Raw genomic sequence first — 20,883 nt, 5'->3', positions numbered from 1 at the left:
TTTAACTTGCAGAATTCTTCATCTAAGAAAGGGAATTATTACTCTTGTGTATTTTATTAAGGAGATGTAGTCTTTTTAAATCTTTTTTATGGAATTAAGAGAACTTTAGGATAAATTTTGTCTTGATTTTTTGTTGTTTGTATTGTAGTTTCATACCAAGTATCTGTCACTTTTATGTAAACTTACTTTACATTGTCACAGTGAACAATTATGCATAGAAACAAATGTCATGCCCTCACATTTATTTGACCAGAGCCCTCTTGAGATAGTATCTAAATTTTCATCAAGACTGTAATGATTAGTGTTTCTGATTATTGTAATCAAATAACTCATTTGCAGTTATGTTTAGAAAAGGATTTAAAATACAAAATTTTCTAGACTATGGTGAATCATTTAGCTCAGGCTTTGCAAAGATGGGAAAATTGAAATGACAAATTTGGCCCTTAAAATCATGCACTGTATATATATGTGTCCTGCTTTTACAGGCAACATTTTTATCAAAAGCTTCACTTTCTGGCAGTTCATTTTAAAGTGTATTCTTGTTTATACATGAAGAATAAATTGAGCAAAAGTTGTTGCCTTGACTAACTTGACATCAACATAAACCATCAAATGAGTGGATAAAGCTTTCAACAAGTGAAGCGTTTATTTATTAGTTGGTATTCCATATACAAAGTAGGCAACTGAAGTAAGGGAAAGTAGCTACTGACTTTATTTTTAAGGAAAACTTCATTTACAAGCTGTTTCAGTTTAATGAGCAGTGGAAAATAAGGTTTTCTTATCTGTCATGTGTATTTTTGACAGCTTGTTTCAAAATTTGTAAATATTTGTTGAATGTTTCCTGCATTAGGGTGTATGTGTGCATGGGTTTTCCTTTCTTAGGCCAGTTTCCCTTGTTGTGCTTAGTTATTTATTTTAATAAGACTGTGAACAGATTTGTATACTTCTTCAAGCTCACTAGGGAATAAAAAAATGGAAAGAATGCTCTGTATCTTGAGAAAATATGTACAAAGTCAATTAAATTAAAAACATACAGTACCTCTTAGTAAAGTATATTCAAGCCTTGCTCACAATGGTCATCTAAGCAAAGGGGTCTAAGTTATATTAATAAATACATATACAATTGATACTGATGCTGTATGTAGAGTTATACTTTTGATTATATTCAAATCTGTATTCCTCAGAGTATTTGGTTTTCATTTTTTAAGATTCTTTTTTAGCCGACAATTTAGAATATCTGATTAGTCCTTTGGATATCAAAGATTCTAGGCAGGGGACATTTTTGGTTGGATTGATAAAAGGTGTATTCTATGATTACATTTGAATATTGAATCAAGCAGATGGTTTCTTAAGATTTGGTTAAAAGTCCATTCCAGGGGGAGTTTTATCCCCCCATTAAACTGAATGGCCATCTGGATTGAAAGAGTCAGAGGATTTAAATCCATTCTATGGATAGGCCTTTATTGTTATCCTTTCACATGGCAATTATAAGGACCATTAACACTGTGAAAATTTGTAATATAAAATATGACATTGAAGATATGTTCAAATTTGTCATTGTTCCAACTATTTTTAAAAAGAATTAATAATTATGATCTCATGTTCATTTAGTAAAATGAAACTTACTACTGTTTAAGCTCTAAATATTTCACTTTGAATCAGTCTCTGTGCTATGAAATTTTTCCATCAATAGTAGAAGTTAAGAATAAATCTCTAATGTCCCTCTCAACTTTAATATTCTATGAATGAATCAACCAAATGTTAGTCATCCAAAGAGGAAGAAATTACTACAAATCTTTGCTTACAAGCACAATTTTCCAACCCAGATTCCAAGTCTTAACAGAGTTTCAGTGCCACAGATGGGAGAGAAAAAAGATTCAATAGAACTTACAAAGAACTAAGGCTGAAAAAAAGGCAAAGAGGGACTCAGAGCTACTGAACTCAGTGTCTGGAATAGAAATCATATGAATAATTCTTATTTCCTGTTTCTTTTTATATCAAGTCTCAGAAGAAGCCAGCTACTTTATACAGTTGGTGCCTTTTTCTCTAGGCCTACATAAACTATAGATGCCATAATGTGGAGTGTCAGGTTTTGTTTTTTTAACCTGTCCTGTAGCATTCTGGGTGATTTTAAAACACAATGGTTTTACAAAGTTAATTTAGAAAGCACTTTGCAGTACAAATAAAAACCAGCATAAATTAATTTTAATGTTCTTAGTGTTCATTTTAGACCTCTTGGTAATCAAATGATAAGAAATTTGTACCCTATAAGGAGCCATCTAATATTTGCTTTTCCTTCATCGAAAGAGAGAGAAAAAGTCAACCCAGTCACATCTTAATAATATAAAGGTGGGGGGAAATGTGTTTTACAAAGAGCTTGAAATTGTACTAGCATGCCAATACAAGATCAAAAAGAACCATACTGCAGTGGTATTAAACCTTGAGGCAATAGTCTGTAAGTATCTATATCTATTTTTATCTATACACAGACACACACGTACACACTATATGTATATACTCATTATGTATTGTATTCATTTTCCTAAACTTATTTTTTAGAGTTATAAATTGTCTTCATCTTTATTTGTAACTGCATTGCAATCAGCATTATTACTAACAAATGTTTTAGCATTATTTAAGAGAAATAAACATGCTTCTTGGATAACATACCAAAAACCATAAAGTATTTTATTATTGATTTCACTTCATATTTGTTCCTAAACATTGGCAGAATCAATTTTTCTGTAATCTATTTCTGGATCATTTTTATATCTCCCTTTACCATGGAAAAATTTTTGAGGGCAAATCAGAGAAGTGTAAGTAATCTAGAGAATCGTGTAAGTGTCAAATTCTATGACTTGAAGATTAAAAGATGAGCAGTAATGTTATTTTGCTGGTGTTTCATTAGTTTGGGGCTTGGAGACAAAGGTGACTCAACAGATGGACTCTGTGACTCTATTAGCAGTGACCATGTAAATGGGCGTTTCCTCTTTTGTTAAAAGTATGTTCCTTCAAGGACACTTTGTCCAATTCTAAAGAAGAAACATTTTAAGAGATTGAAAGTGAGCACGTTTCTCATGTGCCTTGGTTTTGTTTCTTAAAATATACAGACTTTACTTTTAAAAATAGATTTTTAAAACACTCTACCCTTTTAGATATTCACAGCTAAATAGATTACACATTTGCAGGAATCTCATCCAAAGTCGCCATAATTACTTCATTTAATCTGACACCTTTTATTCTAAAGTACTTTTAAAGACATTTGAAGCTCCAATTCATGTTTTAGACAGAAAGGGGAGAGATAGTCAATAAATACCAGAACTTTGATTGAGGTGCTTTTCTCCTTGTGAATAAATATGTGGAAAATGAGAACTAAAAATAATAACTTACTTTTAATTAAGTATCAGAAATTTGGAAACATATCAACAGGCAAAGAGTAAATGATTATAATTGAAGCAGTGGTAAAGATTCAGGATTATTTCACTCCCTTTAATAACTAATCTTTTTTTTTTTTAATTGGGAATCGAACTCAGGACCTTGAGCTTGTGAGGCACGCATGGTGCCACTGAGTTAAATCCCCAGCCCTTAGCTAAACTTTTTAGACCATTTTTATGAAGGTCTAAAGTTAGAGGTTGATTCTAAAAAAATCACATTAAATTTTGAGATCTTACATGTAAGAATGTCTTTAAATATAAAATATGTTTTAGCCTTGAAGAGGTAGAAAAGGTCTTCTAGTCTAAACTTCCTTTAAAAAAAGGAAACTGAAGTTGCTTATGGAGGGAAAGCTAGGATTCAAGCGTAATTCCCCTTGTGCTTGTGGGTACTTTGTAGGATATTCTGGCACCTCATTTTTAGTAAAAACTATTCATTTAAAGTTTGTACAGTTTCACTCAATTTTAGATGTTATATAATTTACGTAAATCAATTTAAAATCAAAGTAGAACTCATGAAATAGAAACATTTTGAAATCATGTACTCGGAGTGGAAGATTTGTTTGTTTTTAGCATGTAGTAAGAAAACAAAGCATAATTTCTTCCCTCACTTCCAGTATAGCCTACTACAGATACAGGATCAAGCATCAGGGTCAGTTTCAAAACTTCTTTCATAAAAGAAGTGCAACAAAGCATTGAACTCAGGCACTTGCCTTGCAATATGGAAGTGAATGGCACAGCCTTGAATCCTTAGCTCACTTTAAAATCCTCTAGAGTTGAATCTTTGAATTTATTACTCTATTTCTTTGGCTGAAAGTTGACTCAAAGACTGTTGTTTCTAAAGACTGGCATGCAGGTGGTCTGGGCTAGTAGTCTAAAGGTTTAATTTTAGAAATTATTGTTCATGATATTGACATACTCAGTTGAAATTTTAAAATTTCTGTCTTTAGCAAAGACATTTTAAAATTATGAGAATAATTCTCAGTGACAATATTTTTTTTAGAAAAGTTTAGAACTTAGCACACTTTTCTGCTGACATTGCTTGTACTTAGTATAGCATCAGGTCTATTTATAGCACATTCATAAATTCCCAAATATTTATATATTTTGTAATTTATTTATATGTATGGGATGAAATATCTCATGAAATGTTATATTCAATTCAAAATTAATGAAGTCAAATTGTTAAATACTTTTCCAAAGCAAATAAATATGTGCAGTTAACTATATGAAGCCTGCATTCATAAGCACCATTCTCATGTGAGTGTGATGCAATTTTCACTTGACTGCTCATGTATAGATGGACAAAAGTTACAGTATGGAGAGCTCATCATTACCTATATCTTGGACTCATTCCCATCTGAGGCTCATATGTACATTTTGACTGCAGTTATTAGAACATATTACAAACTAATATCATTGTTTTTCAATACAGTTTTAGCACTTTGTATTTAACATTCATTTAGAAAGCTTTGGAAATTTTTTTTTTCTTTTTTGTAAGTGGGGATCGAATTCGGATCCTTGCACTTGCAAGGCAGGGGGCAGAACCACTGAGCTAAATCCCTGGCACTCTTTGGAAATTTTAAGTAACTAAAAAATGCATTGACTTGTCCATTCTTAAGCATTGCTTACCTAAAATAAAATTAAATGCACTCGTGGCAATAAGTAATGGCAATTGCAAAGACTTACCTAAAAAGTCTTCAGACACAGAAACACTTTACCCTCAAATTTCCCAGTGAACACCTGTTTTGTTTGTTTGTAGTTCTGGAGATAAAATCAATGTCCTTCAAGCCGAATTACACTGTCACTCACTTTTTAATCAGTATATTTTTAATTTGTGACAGAGTGTTCTAAGTCACTGCATAGCCCAGGCTGAGCTTGAAATTGTAATCCTCCTGTTTCAGGGTCCCAAATGTTAGCATTACAAGTGGGCATCACCATGCCAGACCATAGTCAACACTTTTAAGAAAGCACCTTGTAATATCTGAAATTTTAAGAACATTCGTAGTCAGTCTATTCTGGTTTGTTAAGGAAATTTCAATTTTAGTTTTTCTTCGAGGGGTAAAACACAGTTTAATGATGAACACATGGAAAAAATTTGAGGATTTTATATCTATAAATGTTACAATGAACTTAAATGATCTGTAAAATAATTGTCTGCTTAGTGTTGGTACAGAGAATGTCTGTTATTTCACTCATTTGAATATATTTGGATAGAATTTATCTCTTTTTAAATGTTGGGGAATTCCAAAGTCCTGCATTCCTTGCATCATTTATGTAAAATACAGAATTATAGTGCACATGCAAAGCCAACTGCATTATTAGAGCATTGCTCAAGCAATATAACATGTAATCCTTTGCAATTTAAAAACTTTCTATGCAGTATTGCTCTTCAGAAATAGCTTTACAGTAAGCTAATAATGTGCGAATTAGGTGGAACAATGAAGAAACAATAACGTTTAGAGTACTGGCATTTGAATTATACTTTCTGAGGAAACTTTACTTCAGTGCATGCTCTTGCAAAAGTTCAAAAGAATTGCTAAAACTCTAGTATAGCGTCCATGAACACTTAAAGAAAAATGTCAAGATGTTTAGAGAGAGGTACAATCTGTGGTCCTCATAAAGGTAGTTTTGCATTTTTCTTTGAGGGTGAGTAATGACTCGCGATTGCATCTAGGTTATCTGTATTAACTTAGGCTGGTAGAAATTGCTTATGATGGAATTTATAGTTGGGTATTGGAAAATATTCAGGCTTATTCTTGTGTATATGGATCAGTATTAAAAAAAAAAAAGGGTCAGGGACTTAGCTCAGTGGTTTTTTTTCCCCCCTGCCTCACAAGCACAAGGTCTCAATTTCAATCCCCAGTACAAAAATAAAAATACAAATAAAGAGGAATTCATTCTCCCAAACCTAGCATCAAAGCACTTTCTCCTTGAACACTTTTTGGTATATTTAATATTCAGTTCCCAGATATATGTTCTATTTATTGCACATTTAGAGAGAAGCTGCCTAGTAATTATGACAAGGAATGCTATTGTTAAATTTTTCATCAGATTACCAAAAATAAAAAACTATGTATCCCATTCTTTCCAGTAGCATTGCATATTCCTCCTGAGTAAAGGAGGCAAGCTGCAGCCTAATGTAGTCCTCTCAAAAGTTGAATGGTTATTTTTTGAAATATATATCTGTTGCTTGCTCCATCGTGCCATCTGTCTCTATTTTGGCATTTATCAATAGCCCCTTAAGAAAAGCTTTCAAAGTCATTTATAAGAAATAAAAAGTCACATTCTCAGAAAATGGACAGTACACAGAGTAGCTAAAACTTTATAGTAGCTAAAATATTTATGGAAAACGATGGCTCTGAAATAATACTTAAGTCATACACACTCAGAGAAAGATATTTCTTAGTTAATAGTACGTGACACCTATACATTTTATTACATTGCTAGAATTTTTTGAAAAATATCAGCCAGTCTATGATAGAGATCATTAAACATCACATAAAAAAGGAGATTTCCAAATTTTAAAAGTTTTAGCATGCTCTTTAATTTAAAATGCTACAAATTTGTTGTTCAACTTGCAAAAACAGAGTACACAATAAAAATGTGTCTTTTTATCTATTAATTTGACTCGATCCCAGGGAACTATATGAGGAAAACCAACTGATCTATTGAATGACCTGTGACGATAAAGAATTAGCCTTTGTTTTCTCATAAATCCCACTTGAAATAATCAACTTCATGCTGTCCACTGAGCAGTAGCAACTACGTCCACCTGGTTAATATCTCTATTAATATGGATGAAAAATGGCACGGTTTGTTGGAACAAAAATGAAAGGAAGTACTTTTGATGGAGAAAAAAGTAGAAATACCTCTGAGACAGTAAGAAGGGAGAAAAAAAAACAATGACTCTACACTGAAAGGAGATCTGAAGTAGGAATTGTGAAAAGGATAAAAGAGAATTTACATGGACATAGGGTAGTTATTGGTGCATTCCTGAGAATACTGAAGCGCATCCCAACCAAATTGAATAGAGTTTACAGAAGGTGTTCTGCTCCAGAAGAACAAAGACAGAGAAATTTGTTAAGTGTACACTTTAGAAAAATGTGACAGTTTCCAGAGGATAGAAGCTAATTTTTTCAAATATGTGGGTTAATTCAATTTTTTCTTTTTAGTTAACATATTCCTGTGATGAAATTATTTTGTGATTTGAGCTGGTAAGGGTCTGATTAGAGGAACTTGCTGACCTAACCCATTGCTTTATTTATTATTCTCAGTGTGAATACTCTCTCAATCCATAGTATCAACATGCCTTATTTTTGTAGTAACATTTCTGATAAAAATCGTAGATCTTGAGAATGATAATTTTACAATGAATTTATTTAGTGGGGACAAATGAGAAAAAATAAAGGACTAGGAAAGAATTATGAACTATAGATATAGAAGACCCCAAAACCAGATGAATTTAAAGTATTGTAAAATAATTGTAAAAATCTTTTTAAAAATTGTTTTTACTTCAAAATATCTACAGTACATAGCAATGCTTGCAGGCCCTGACTATTATGTAAGAGTAAATTGACAATCGGAGGGGCATGTTCCCTTTTCAAGTGAAGGAGGTCAAAACTACCGTTAAAGGAAGTGAGAAAAAGCTTTAAGCTATGTTACCATAGGAAACGATAGAACCACTGAGTCCCTCAGCGGGATCAGAAAAAATATTTCTTACCTAAAAGGGGAGGCTTAAGTTTGAGCCAATTCAGAAGGGACCTCATACACACACACACACACACACACACACACACACACACACAGGTGCGTGCATGCAAAGATTCTTTACTTCTGAAAAAGCATGCGTTCAACATTTATAGTTATAAAGAGTTTTCAGAAACCTTATCAATAATCCAGTGAGGGGAATAGAACAATTTTTTAACAAAACCATACTAAGCTTCTATTGCGGAAGGTGATTTAAAAATTCAATAAAAGTTTAAAAAAGGGAAAATGCCTACATCCCCATATCTGAAAATGAAAATATCTTAATATTTGTGATATTTCTATCCTGAATTTAAAATATTTAAAGAGGCAAATCAATTTTAAAAACAAATAGACTCCCTCTATAAAATAGATACATTTCCCTTGGATTGTTGTTTGATCTCCTTTTTTTTTAACTTCATATAAGTAAACTGTATTTTTACATTGATATGTAAAATTTTGTTTAGTGGAGTAATGTAGCCAATGAAGTTTAACCGAAGTGCAATTATTGCTAATTAAAATTGACATGTATTATAGCCTTCTACATTTCTACAAACTGGTTAAGTATTTTGGATTTAAAAGTTACCATACTGCTTTTGCTTTTAAAATCAAAACATATGTTACCCATGCCACAGTGATATTGGCACACCCATGTTTATAGCAGCACAGTTTGTAATAGCTAAAACTGGAAACAGCCTAATTGCCCATCTGTTGGAGACTAGATAAAGAAGATGTGGTTTTTCTATAAAGTGGAATACTACTCAGCCATAAAAATGAAAAAACTACAGTCATTCATAGGAAAATAGATGCATAATGAGGCATTATGTGAAATAAATAAGACACATGTGTAAATACCTAATAGTTTCTCTGATGTGAATACTAAAAGTATAAATAAGATCCAAATTGTATAATTGACAATATGAAATAGGAAGAAAAGGGCCAAAGGTGTAGGGAAAGAGGGAAGGGTAGGGAAAGGAAATAAGGGGGAAAATATGAGAAAAGGGAAAAATGGCAACAAAGTCTTTGTATATAGGGGAAGGTGGAGGGGGTGAAGGGAGGGCTGGGGAATGGGGACAAAATGAGAACCAAGACCTGTCATGTAAAGGTACAAGATCCAAATGATAAATGTAACTGTGCTGTATACCTAAAAAGTACTAATAAAATCAATGAGAAAACTACAGATAGATAGATAGATAGATAGATAGATAGATAGATAGATAGACAGACAGATCTCCCATGCTGGACATTTACGTGTTCAATGAGATTCAATGATCGGTTTTATTTTGCATTGTGATTATGATTAAAGAGATGGAACATTGAGCAAAAGAAGAAGGATACACAACAGATGTTATCAAGAAAGCTATAAATATAGGCCAAAAGTTTTCTGATCAGAAAGAGAATAAATTTTGGGACTTTGATGATGAGAACAAATTTTTGCCAGTAATTAGATAAGTTAGATGAGGACTGGAGTTGACCCATAAATTAATAATGTAAAAAATAATTAGTGATCAGGATAGAGTAATTTAAGTGGGAAGAAGGTGAAGAATAAGATGATACACATAGTTTTCCAAAGAATATATGAAAAGAATTTGGAGACACCACATATAGGCAAAATTCAATCATATAGATTCCTTTCTGTAAATACGAATATTTTATTAACTTTTAGAATTTTTAATCAAAACTTTCAAAAATATATCATAATTCTTCATGGAAGAAATCCATATTTTATTAAAATGTTAGGAATAACATTGTACTGAGAACATTGAACAAATAAAATTACTATTTAATGAAACCTATTTCTCAAAAATACATAGCTACTGCCTCTATAATGATTGTAAGAATTTTATAACAGTGCCATTGACTTTTAGCAAACAGCCTTGATTTTGTAAGAAGGTAGGAGGAGTAATAAAATAATAGTATACATTGCTGCCACACTACAGTTGGGTGGAAAAATGCAAAGAACCCTTGTTTTTACAAAGAAAACAGCTGTGTCTTATGTTATGTGATTTTTCACAATTTCTTTTTTGACACTGTTTATTTTTTTTCCTCTTCATATCATGACTATGAAGTACTTTCTTAAGAATTTACGTCAAAAATGAAAGACCTAAAGTACCTGCCTATATGACAAGTTTGAGTAGGTATTTTTGTAGGTAGGGAATAACAATTTTCCCAGGAAGTACAATGAGTGTTTTGGGGAAGCAAGATTTATCTACATCTTAAAATATAGGCTATCCATCACACGCAATGGAAAGCATAAAATGGGTCTTAAAATATATAAGAAATATAGTTACAGTGATTTTCATTTAATACAATTGTTGTTATTGAGCTCTACACCTTGCACATTAGATTTTCATACATATTTTACAATATCAAATCTGATTTGCAAACTTATCTTAACTACAGCTCATTACAAAATCTTTCATGCTAACTTTGAAAAACAGAAAAATCTTTGTTGAGAGAAACCTTGGGAGATTTAAAATATATCTTTGTGTTTCAGGCAGTAAATCTTGTTGAAGTAGATACTTCTTAAGAAGGAATCAAGATTAAATTATTTTCCTTTAACATTTTTTCTTAAAATTTATGCTATTTATATTATTTGATCTTAAAATGCCATTTAGTGTTCCCTTTTGCTTTTTTTTGCTTTGATGCATAGATCTGTAATACACAAAAGCAAGTTGACATCATTAAGAATCTAAAATTCTAAAATGTGAGCAAGTAACAGTGGGGTACAATTTTCTTTTGGTAACATTTGCTGTTCTACAAGTAGAAGCTGAATCAAAATTAGACATTAGAAAGGCTTTAAGGTGAATTCATGTTAGCAGAAGCATTAACCTGGGTGTGATAGACATTAAACAAATGCACCCATTTTGCTCAGAATGCATATTGCCTTGCGGGTATTTGGAGATAAGAAATGATGGTTAAGCGTCCCTTTTGGCATTAGCACTGTTAGGAAAGAGCATATCCTGGCTATCATGTTTTATTTTCAATTTAATTCTGTAACTTGTCATTATCAGTTCTGCTATTGAATCTAATACAGTATGATGTCCATCTATCCTCAATTCAATTCTCTCCTGCTCCATGGTTGAATGACTATTGGTGGCTTTTGAGAATTCTCACCTTTGCAAATGTCGTTCCTCCTGTCTTGTATGCATCCAAGACCATAACTGTATCATTAGCCCACCTCTCAATACTTGGGCAGTGAATAAAACCCAGTAGTCTAGTCACTCTCTCTTCTTTATCCCTTAATAATCTATGTGTAATGTTTACATACCATTTTTACCTATCTCAGTGCTACATATTGGTGTAGAAATTAAATGAATATTTTGGTGAGGCACTAAAATCCTAGTATGACATCCTTCAGCAAGTAGAGTGAATGAATGAACAAGCAAATAGAAGATCCCATTAAGAGAAATATAGCAGAATAGAAATAAACACATCTTTTCACTTAGGTATGCTTTTCTGGTCTATCCTTGTTCAAATGTCAGATATTCAAATAATTCTGAAGCTGCCTTCCCCATCTCTTAAAAGAAATTTTCTACACATCAGCAGAAGGTTTCGTTTGATAACACAGATTCTTGTGTGTGACATTATAAAGTATTATACAGATGTAGCCTTTTAGTAGTTCAAAAATAGTGTAATAGATCAATAAAAAATAACTCACAATGTGACAGGTACATAAAAAAAAAAAAACAAAGACTGAGGGGGAAGATCTCAGATTGCAATAGGACTTCAATTCACAAAATTATCTTGTGCCCAGACAAAGTAATTTTAACCCTAATCCAGAGCTTTTAAATTCTGGCTGCACATTAGAATAATCTGAGTATTTAAAAACTATTTGTGCGTAAGCTCTAATTTAACCAGGATGAGATGGAGCTCAAGCATTAACAGTTCTAAAAGGTGTTTGGGTTGTTCTAATATACACCCAGGGTGCAACTGCAGGGCCAGGGGAAATGGGAAAATGATTTTTAGAGGAAAACCGGCATCATTTGCATCATACATGAAATATTTTAAAAATATTAATCAGCATGAATACATATGAGGACAAGGTAGGACAGAATTGAGTGATTAAAATGTTTAGGAATATCACAGGTGCAAACAGCTGTTCTATGGACCAGTCTTTTCAAGAAAGCTAAGGAAGATGTCAAGAGATCTAAAACAAATAAAAATTTAAAAAAAAGAGCTATTACAGTTGATGAAGTTGTTTGGCAAACAAGTACAGTCATGGAATTAATATTAGCAAAGTAGCATTTTCTAAAGTATACGTAAAAGTTACTTAGGTTTCAATCCGAGTTAAAATGTAGAATTCCTAGAAGACATATATATATATTTTTGTTTGTTTGTTTGTTTTACTTTGTTTTGTTTTTGGACCAGGGATCGAACTTGGACTTTAGAGGCAGACACCAGAACCACTGAGTTAAATTCCCAGTCCCGAAGAGATATTTTAAACAGAATTTAAAACTTTTTTTTGTAGCAAGAACAGGAATAATTTTCTTTCATACTAAGAGTTTAAAGGCCATAACTTCCTAGATACCATATGGCTATTCATCTCCAAAGCAAATGATACTTGATATCTGTAAAATGTAATGATAGCTTTATAAAACATATTTAAACACATGAAATGGTGCTTTGAAATGAATGCAAAACATTAAACCATAAACGTATTTTGCTTTTTTCTCTCACTGAGTTTATTGGTACTTTTTAAGTACATAGTATAGTTGCATTTATCATTGGGATCTTATGCCTTTAAGTTTGCTTTTAAAGAGTGTCTCTGATAGCATATCTGTGGTAGATTTTCTTCTTTCTGATGTCCTAAAAGTATATGTATCATATTGATGATGAGTGTATTGTGGAAGAACTGTAGTATCTTTATATTCAAGTAGAAAAATTTGAAACTATAGTACTTCACTTTGCAAATGGCCACTCAGTGATACTTATAAATACCCCTTGCCTTGAATCTAAGAAGAGTTCTTGGAAAGAAGGAAGCAAAAAACTGAGAAGTTGATAATTTCTTATATTTACAGGAAAAGTTCTTGTGAGGAATATAGAAAGCAGCTATTTTAGTATTTTCACAGGAAAGGCCAAGTCATAATTTAGTAACTTAGGTCTTATAATGCATATCCACTTTCAAGAAAATTATTTTATCTGACTTTCTTTTTAAAATGTGTTCTTTCTAGAACAGTAAAAAGCTACTGATCTTTTAAGACTCAACTTTTAGTTGAACATTTTGGCCTACATCAGGTGTATCATTTGTGAAGGCAGTTACTTTGGAGAGGGTTGGTTATTCCTCTGACTTCTCATCTATAAGTGGAGATGGTGATATTTTTATCAGAGGTTAATATTTGTATAATATGTGAATGGCTTATTTAATGTCTCCCACCAAGAACAGAATGGTATAAGTTTTATCTGTAGAAGTTATAAATATAATAAATAAATTATGCTTTAGAAAGACAGTAAAAATGAAATAACTCATTTTGTTTCTTCAGTTTTAGTAGAAACAATTTTGACAATTTGTTTATCTCGAGGATGTTTTTTACCTCTTTGGTAACTGCTCCTTACGAATGCATGTATCTATGAGTGTAGACCTTCATAATGGCATTCATTATGAGGCTCACAGCAATCAGGCTTGTCTCTCAGTAGACACGCAAAATGTAGAGTAGTTTGTCACAATTATTTGGTAATCTCTTTCAGTGTAACTCACACAGCAAAAGTGACAATATCCCTGTCACTCCTCAGAAATGTCCCAGCTCTGCGGGTTTCCACATTCAGGAGAATGAAGAAAACCATTATGAGGTATGCCATATCTGTATAGAGACCATGTTAGCACTGAACATTTATAGTTTTTCTCGTGAATTTGAAATACTATGTTAGCAACTATAAATATTTTCTTTGCTGACCTGTTTTATGGCCACAAGTTTATACTAGTGCTTTAAAGTAGCTTTAAGTAAACAACTTTAGAATAAAAAGACAATGGTAATTTTTTTGTATTTTGGATAGTCATCCAGCTACTACGTATATTTTCATGACATTGAATAAAAAGTATTGATTTTACCTATTTTTTGAAAGTAATGAGTAACTCTTTTTTGGGTGTAATGTTCTTGATTGATTCATCTTTATTAATTGATAAAGGATATGCCTTTTATTGTTAAAAGTGAATTTTATCAGCTCCTATATTCAAAGAAGATACAAAAGACAATGTTACTCAGTATAATGTAACTACATTGTAATTTTTATTTTGTTTTCTAACCACTTTTTCTCAATTTGATCTATTTCCTGGCATGTTTCAACTTAAAATTCATTAGTTTTTTGAAAAAAATAAATTTATCCACAGAAAAAGTTGTAAGATATATATTCTTTTCTAGGTATTAGAAGCATTATTCCATTACTAATTATAGTATCATGTTTGAATGTAGAATTCTATCGACTTTCATTCTATTATTTTAAAAAATTACAGTGAAAATATATGACAAAATTTGTCATTTTAAAATATTTAAGTGAATAGGTGGGTAGTTTTATGTATAGTCATATTGTTGTGCAATGAATGGAGATCCATTTTTAAGGAATATGTTTAATATTTGAGACTAACATTAAAACATAGGTATTGTTTTCACCTAATTTCTATAATAATAACATGTAGGCAATAAATAGGTAATGTATATATGTGTGTGCTTATGCTTCTCTTGCATTTTCTCACTGAACCAAGATGTTTTTTAAATCACCATTACCTTAAAATTATTGAATAATTTTAATTATCCCTAGTAGTGAAATAGTTTTTGTACTGATCTTTTTTTTTTTCATCATCTAAAGGAGTCTCTTATTCTCAAAAGCCCCTGAGTAATATGCATTAAAGAAACTATTTGGATTAATACAAGCTTAATTAATAAAGCAACTTGTTTTTTAATAAAAGATAAAGTGATAGCATGTAAAGATTGGCCCTAATTCTTATATTTCTCTTCTTTTTCTTTGTGTGGCTATATTCTTTAGCATTCCTTATTCTTCTTTTACTTTTACTTCTTTCCTTTTCTCCCTCTCTCCAAATCCTAAATCATATGAAAGATGAAAGAAGAAAAATAGTTGTTTAACTTTTTGATTTGTTATCAGCACTGTAAATGATTCAAGCTTCCAGAACAGAAGAATTCCTTCCATTAATCATGGTATAGCTGTCCTTATTTCACTGGCAAGAACAAAAGGATTTTATTCATAAAGGGAGATTTCAGTAAGTCATAGTATGTAAGAACTTACCCAAAATGTTGTGAAAATCATGGAACACCAAGTAGATTTCAAATTTCTGAAAATTATATTTATTTTCAGATTTGATTTTACTAGTACATGTTTGTAGTACATGAAATTTACAAACATTTTGGAGAGTTGGTACCCACACATTATACAGCTTGTTCCTTTTTATCCCTTTCCCTCCCTCCCACTTCCTCTACTTCCCCATTTCTCCTTTCCGTTTGTGCTGATATTGTTAAGTTTATTTATGTTTATGGCACACAACGTCCACATTCACTGGGTTTACTAGGACCTCAGACCTGTCATATCCTCACTCTACCTATTTTCCTATACTCCCCTCCTTCTCCTCACCCTTGGTCCACTGGATCCCTTCCCATTTTCAAGAGATCCATCCCCTTGCCTTTTTGTATCTTTCCTTTATTCTTCTTAGTTTGTACCTTGCCTTAATCAGATGAGAGATGCCATATGTTATTTAAGTTTGTGTGTCTCATTAATTCCAGTCAAAGTTATGTGTTTTAGGTGCATCTAATTCCCTACAAATGTCTCAAATTTGTCCTTCTTTATAGCTGAGTAGTATTTCATTATATATAGATACAACAATTTCTTTATCCAGCTATTATGAATTGCATATAATAGTATGCATGTACCTCTGAAGTAAGATGTCTAGCAGGTGGAGAGCTGAGTTATGTAAAATTTCTAATTTTATTTTATTTTATTTTGAGGGGGGGTACTGGTGATTGAACTCAGGTCCTTGCATTTGCAAGGCAGGCCACCGAACCGCTGAGCTAAATCTCCGGCTCTGTAGGTTGTCTCTTCACTCTACATATTGGTTCTTTTGCTGTACATATAACTTTTGGTCTGATACAATCCCATTTGTTGCTTATTGCTGTTGTTTCTTGTGCAGTAGAGGCTGCTTAGAAAAATCCTTTCCCACACCCTTGTCTTCAAGTGTTTTACCTATTTTACATTCCATTAACTTTAGTGTTCATACTTTAATGTTTAGATCTTTGATACATTGTTATTTTGATTTAGGACACAATAAGAGATATGGGTCCAATTTCAATCTTCTGCCAATGGAAAACCAGTTTTCTCAGCATACTTGGATAGGCTATTTTTCCTCCAACATACACTCTTGGCCTTTTGTCAAGGATCAAATAGCTGAATGTGTCTGGGGGTGTTTCCTGTATCGTCTGTTCTGTTCCATGGATCCATGTATCTGTTTTCATTCCAGTACCATCCTATTTTTATCACTATTGCTTTGTCATATAATTTGAAGTCTGTTACTGTAAGGCCTCTTGCTTTCCTCTTTTTGCCCAAAATTGCTTTTGCCATTCTGAGTCTTTTCTTGTTCCATATGAATTTTAGGATTGTTTTCTCTAGTTCTGTAAAGTGTGCTGTAGGTATTTTGATTGAGAAATACATTTGTTTTTATAAGATTTCATGCCTGTGCTTATTGACTGGAGTGTACATTGCTCACAAAAGCTTTTTGATTACCAGTCGTGTTGGAAGGAAGAAAGTATTTACTATAGACTTCTTTATCTTTGTAGCAAAGTTAAAGGACAGGAGTTACAAATAATTTTGCATAACCTTTGTTTCCCTCCTAGAAAGCTTATAAAAATACAAAGCATGAAAGGATTTTTTAATATTAAAATTTAAAAATTGAATTTAAAAACAAATTTTTTAAATTTTTATTTTTTTATATTAAAGTTTAAGGGAACTTGAACAAAAAAATGATATCCAGACTTCTGGTGTTGATTTATATTATTAGTCTGACTGTCAAAGAAGAGCTTTGCTATTACAGTAATTAAAGTTTCTTTTTGAAAATTTTTACTTCAAAATTTTTTATTTAACCATTTCACAAATTTTTATTTAACCAATGGGCTTGAGGCTCATTGAAATCTGCGTGGTTCTAACTATATTATCTATAGGGTCCTTTGAGTGTCGATGATAATAAATAAAGTTGATGATCTCAACAATCTCTTACATTTTGTAGCTTGTAGTCTGGCATGGATTATTTCAAGGGCTTTCTAGATATATTCATTTATTACTTGCATCTTACACTTGGTCACTTGAAGTTTCTTTTAATCACAACAGTACATTTAATTTTAAGAATATATTTTTATTATGTACAGAAATATAATCTCTGATGGTTCTTTTTAATTTCCTTTTTATTTTATTAGCACATGTTGGCAGCACATGAAGTTTGCATTCGCCTTGGCAAGTAGATACATATAGAGAACACAGCTTGTTTCTTTTTTAAAATCTGCAAGGCCTTCTCACCTACTTCCCTCCCTCCATCTCTAAGTCCCCTTTCCTCATTTTCATTTTGTATTATTATTATTATTATTACCTCTATGTCCCATAATGCTTACATTCATCCTGGGTACTTGCTATCTGTATGTTTCATGTGAGAAACCCTCTCATTTTCCCTCCCCTTCCCTGTTTCCTTGCTGTCCACCCTGGACGCCTTCCACTTTGCAAGAGATCTGTCCTCTTGTTACCCTCTATCCATCCTTTAGTTTGCTCTTATACTTTGTCTTACCCAAATGAGAGAAGCCATATATTAGTTAAGCTTGTGTGTGATTTATTTCACTCAAAATTATATTATCCAGGTGCATCCATTTCCATACAAATACATTGAATTTATTCTTCCATATAACTGAATAGTATTCCATATTGTATAGATACCACATTTTCTTTAGCTATTAGTCCGTTGACCTATGTGCAGGCTGCTTCCAGGGTTTAGCTTTTATGAATTGTGTTGCTGTAAACATTGGTTTGTATGTACCACTGTAATATCATATCTTTAACTCTGTTGGAAGACACCTAGAAGGGGAATAACTTGACCAAATGGAATTGGTAATTTTAGTTCTTTGAGAAATCTCCATGCTGATTTGCATAATAGTTGTACCACTTTCTAATTAGAGTTCTGTAAAGCATTAGAGAGTCAGGGTTTTGATGTAAGTACTTACAATCTGTACCAATAATATGTTTTTAATTTTGCTGTTCAATTACTTAAAAATAATCAACCTAGAATTAGTCATTCTTGAGAATTACTAGTGAAAAGTAATTACTCTATAACTTACAAATTTAGGATCTGCAGGATCTTTAAATTTATCTTTAATAAGGGCCGGGGTTTAAATTCAGTGGTTCTGCTGCCTGCCTTGCAAGCACAAGGACCCAAGTTTGATCCCTCGTACAAAAAATAAATAAATAAATAAATAAATAAATAAATAAATAATTATCAAGTCTAGTAATTTATGCATTTTAAAGTATTATTTTTCTCAATATATTTGCTTCCTTTCTTTACTCATCTTAATGCAGTAAAGTGGAGGATATTTGTTCTGTTTAACACAGTGCGACTTTTAAATGCATAAAGCTAATAAATGTATAAAGTTGATAAAGTCAGAGTCTGTGTCAAGTAATAATCATTAATCTAAAGTAAATCTAAATTAAATATGCACTGTGACAGTAGACACAAAATTTACAAAAAGACTGATGGGACTTGCAAGGTTTTAATCATTATTAACTCACTGTTCTTAAGCTATCACTGGTAACTTATGTATAACAATTATTGCTCCCTTATAGAGATATGTTAATATTAGTGATTGAAATAGTCTTGTCTCAGATACTATTCTAAGCACTTTATATGTATTACAATAATTCTTCTAATCAATCACTGAATATAAAACATGCTATAATTCTATGTACTGCTAAGAGAAAATGTAGTCAATTAAATTCTGGTAAGTGCTTATTTGTGATTTAATATGTCTGCTTCAGGATATGCTAGAAAAGTGGAATATTTCATAATTGTTGAAATACAATTTATTTAACCTTTACAACTCCTCCATTAGGTAGTTATTATTCTATATTCTCACTTTATACCTGGGGAAACTGAGTCAAAGAAAGGTTATATAATTTGTTCAAGGGCACACAGCACTTAACAGTTTGAAATGCCACGAACAGCTATATGGGTTTAAAAAAATTGCAAAGAAAAGGGTGCAAAGATATTGTCTAAGGAAAAACAAAAAAGCAAACAAAGATTTCCTAGGCTATTTGACAATGAGAGCTGCAGACAAAGACGTATTCGCTTTACTGAAGCCCAGCCTGAGCACGGGGAAATGAGGACAGGGCAGTTTACCCTCGGTTGCCTTATGCTGATTAGGCCTCGGGGCTTCGATCCTGGAGTAATGTAACAACTGTATATTCAAATTGCATGAGAAGTGGTTTTCCAAGGACGCATTTAAGAAAATAGTTTATTTATGAAGACTTTTGCTTGAATTAGGATTCAAATAAGGAGTAAAACGTACACTGTCATGAATAAATTTTGTCCTGAATAAATTTTGTCTTCTAGCATCCATTTTATCATTCTATACACAGAACCTCATAGTATGTAAAACAGCAACACAGAAAGGAAAAAGTATACATTGTTTTCATACTTTAAAAGCTTGCAACCTTTACTAAATATCTTTGATTTGTAAATCAAATTATTATGCCCCATTTATTTACCCCATCAGAGTAGCACACAGGCAGCGTTTACGGTGTCTATAGTCTCCATTCTGTGGGAAAATGTTTCCTACTCATTGGAATTCGCACAAGACTGCATCTTAGTCTGAGTAGCTGTTTCTTGTCACTGTTTTTGAAGCTGGAGCTAAAGAATTTTTTCAAAATGGTCTAGTGTTCGGTGTATGAAATTTTGAGATAAGACTTTCCTTATAAGGAAATAATCTGAAAATCAATGTCAGATAGAAAGAAATCTTTGCTTTGAGAGTTAGAAAGATTGGTGAAAGGGTTGTGAATTTTAGCCGCCAAGCTAAGGAAATGCAGCAGTTTTTGTGAGTGTGAAATTCATAGCTGCAGATGGCTGATTAAGATAACCCAGGATGGGCAGCTGCTAAACTCTTCCCTGGACGAGATAGATATTTTTTTACCTTTTTATGTAAGTTTATAACAGCTTTCATGGATTCACAAATTTATAAAGTTTCAATTATCATCAGTTTGATGAAATTATCAATTATATCAAATACTGCAATAGAAATATTTAATAGAACAAGATATTAAAAATGGGGCGATTAAAAGATGGTGTAGGAAGAGAACTAAAAAGTATAAAATTATCTCTATTATTATATGTTTCATTTTACATTTATAACCTTAAATCCAGATAAGACTTTTCAAAGTAAATATAATCCCTCCTATTAAAAATGTAGTTATGAGTGAAACTTAAGCCTAGGTCACCAACCAAGAAGACACAAATCACAGTTTAGTGTTTGTAGCACAGCTTTAAACTCTAGAGTTAAGTAACAGTAAAAGGAGAAGGCACAAAATGATGACATTAGGATAGCAATGGTGGAGCATGCCTGTAATTTCAGCACTTGAGAGGTTGAGACAGGAGGATACCCAGGAGTTCAAGGCCAACTTGGGCTACATAATAAGACCATGTTGCAAAAAAAAAAAAAAAAAAAAAAAAAAAAAAAAA

At 32.0% G+C, this 20,883-nt stretch overlaps 1 protein-coding gene across 4 annotated transcripts in view; it reads left to right on the top strand.

Annotated features, from left to right (window-relative positions):
• The window catches only part of Pcdh9 (protocadherin 9), an 887,892-nt gene that overhangs the window by 313,336 nt on the left and 553,673 nt on the right, over nucleotides 1-20,883 (top strand). For 2 of the 4 annotated variants that reach the window (XM_010632144.3, XM_010632142.3), the window contains exon 3: nucleotides 13,866-13,967. The exons of the other annotated variants lie outside the window; for them this stretch is intronic. In XM_010632144.3, the coding sequence (XP_010630446.1) occupies nucleotides 13,866-13,967 (102 nt within the window). The remainder of the gene's footprint in view (nucleotides 1-13,865; nucleotides 13,968-20,883) is intronic. 4 annotated transcript variants of the gene reach the window in all.

The sequence above is a fragment of the Fukomys damarensis genome, unplaced genomic scaffold, assembly GCF_012274545.1.
Source record: "Fukomys damarensis isolate Sample0158 unplaced genomic scaffold, DMR_v1.0_HiC HiC_scaffold_6, whole genome shotgun sequence".
Classification (NCBI taxonomy): Eukaryota; Metazoa; Chordata; class Mammalia; order Rodentia; family Bathyergidae; genus Fukomys; species Fukomys damarensis.
Note: the sequence above shows the minus strand (reverse complement) of the source record. Positions and strands in the feature narration are given on the sequence as shown.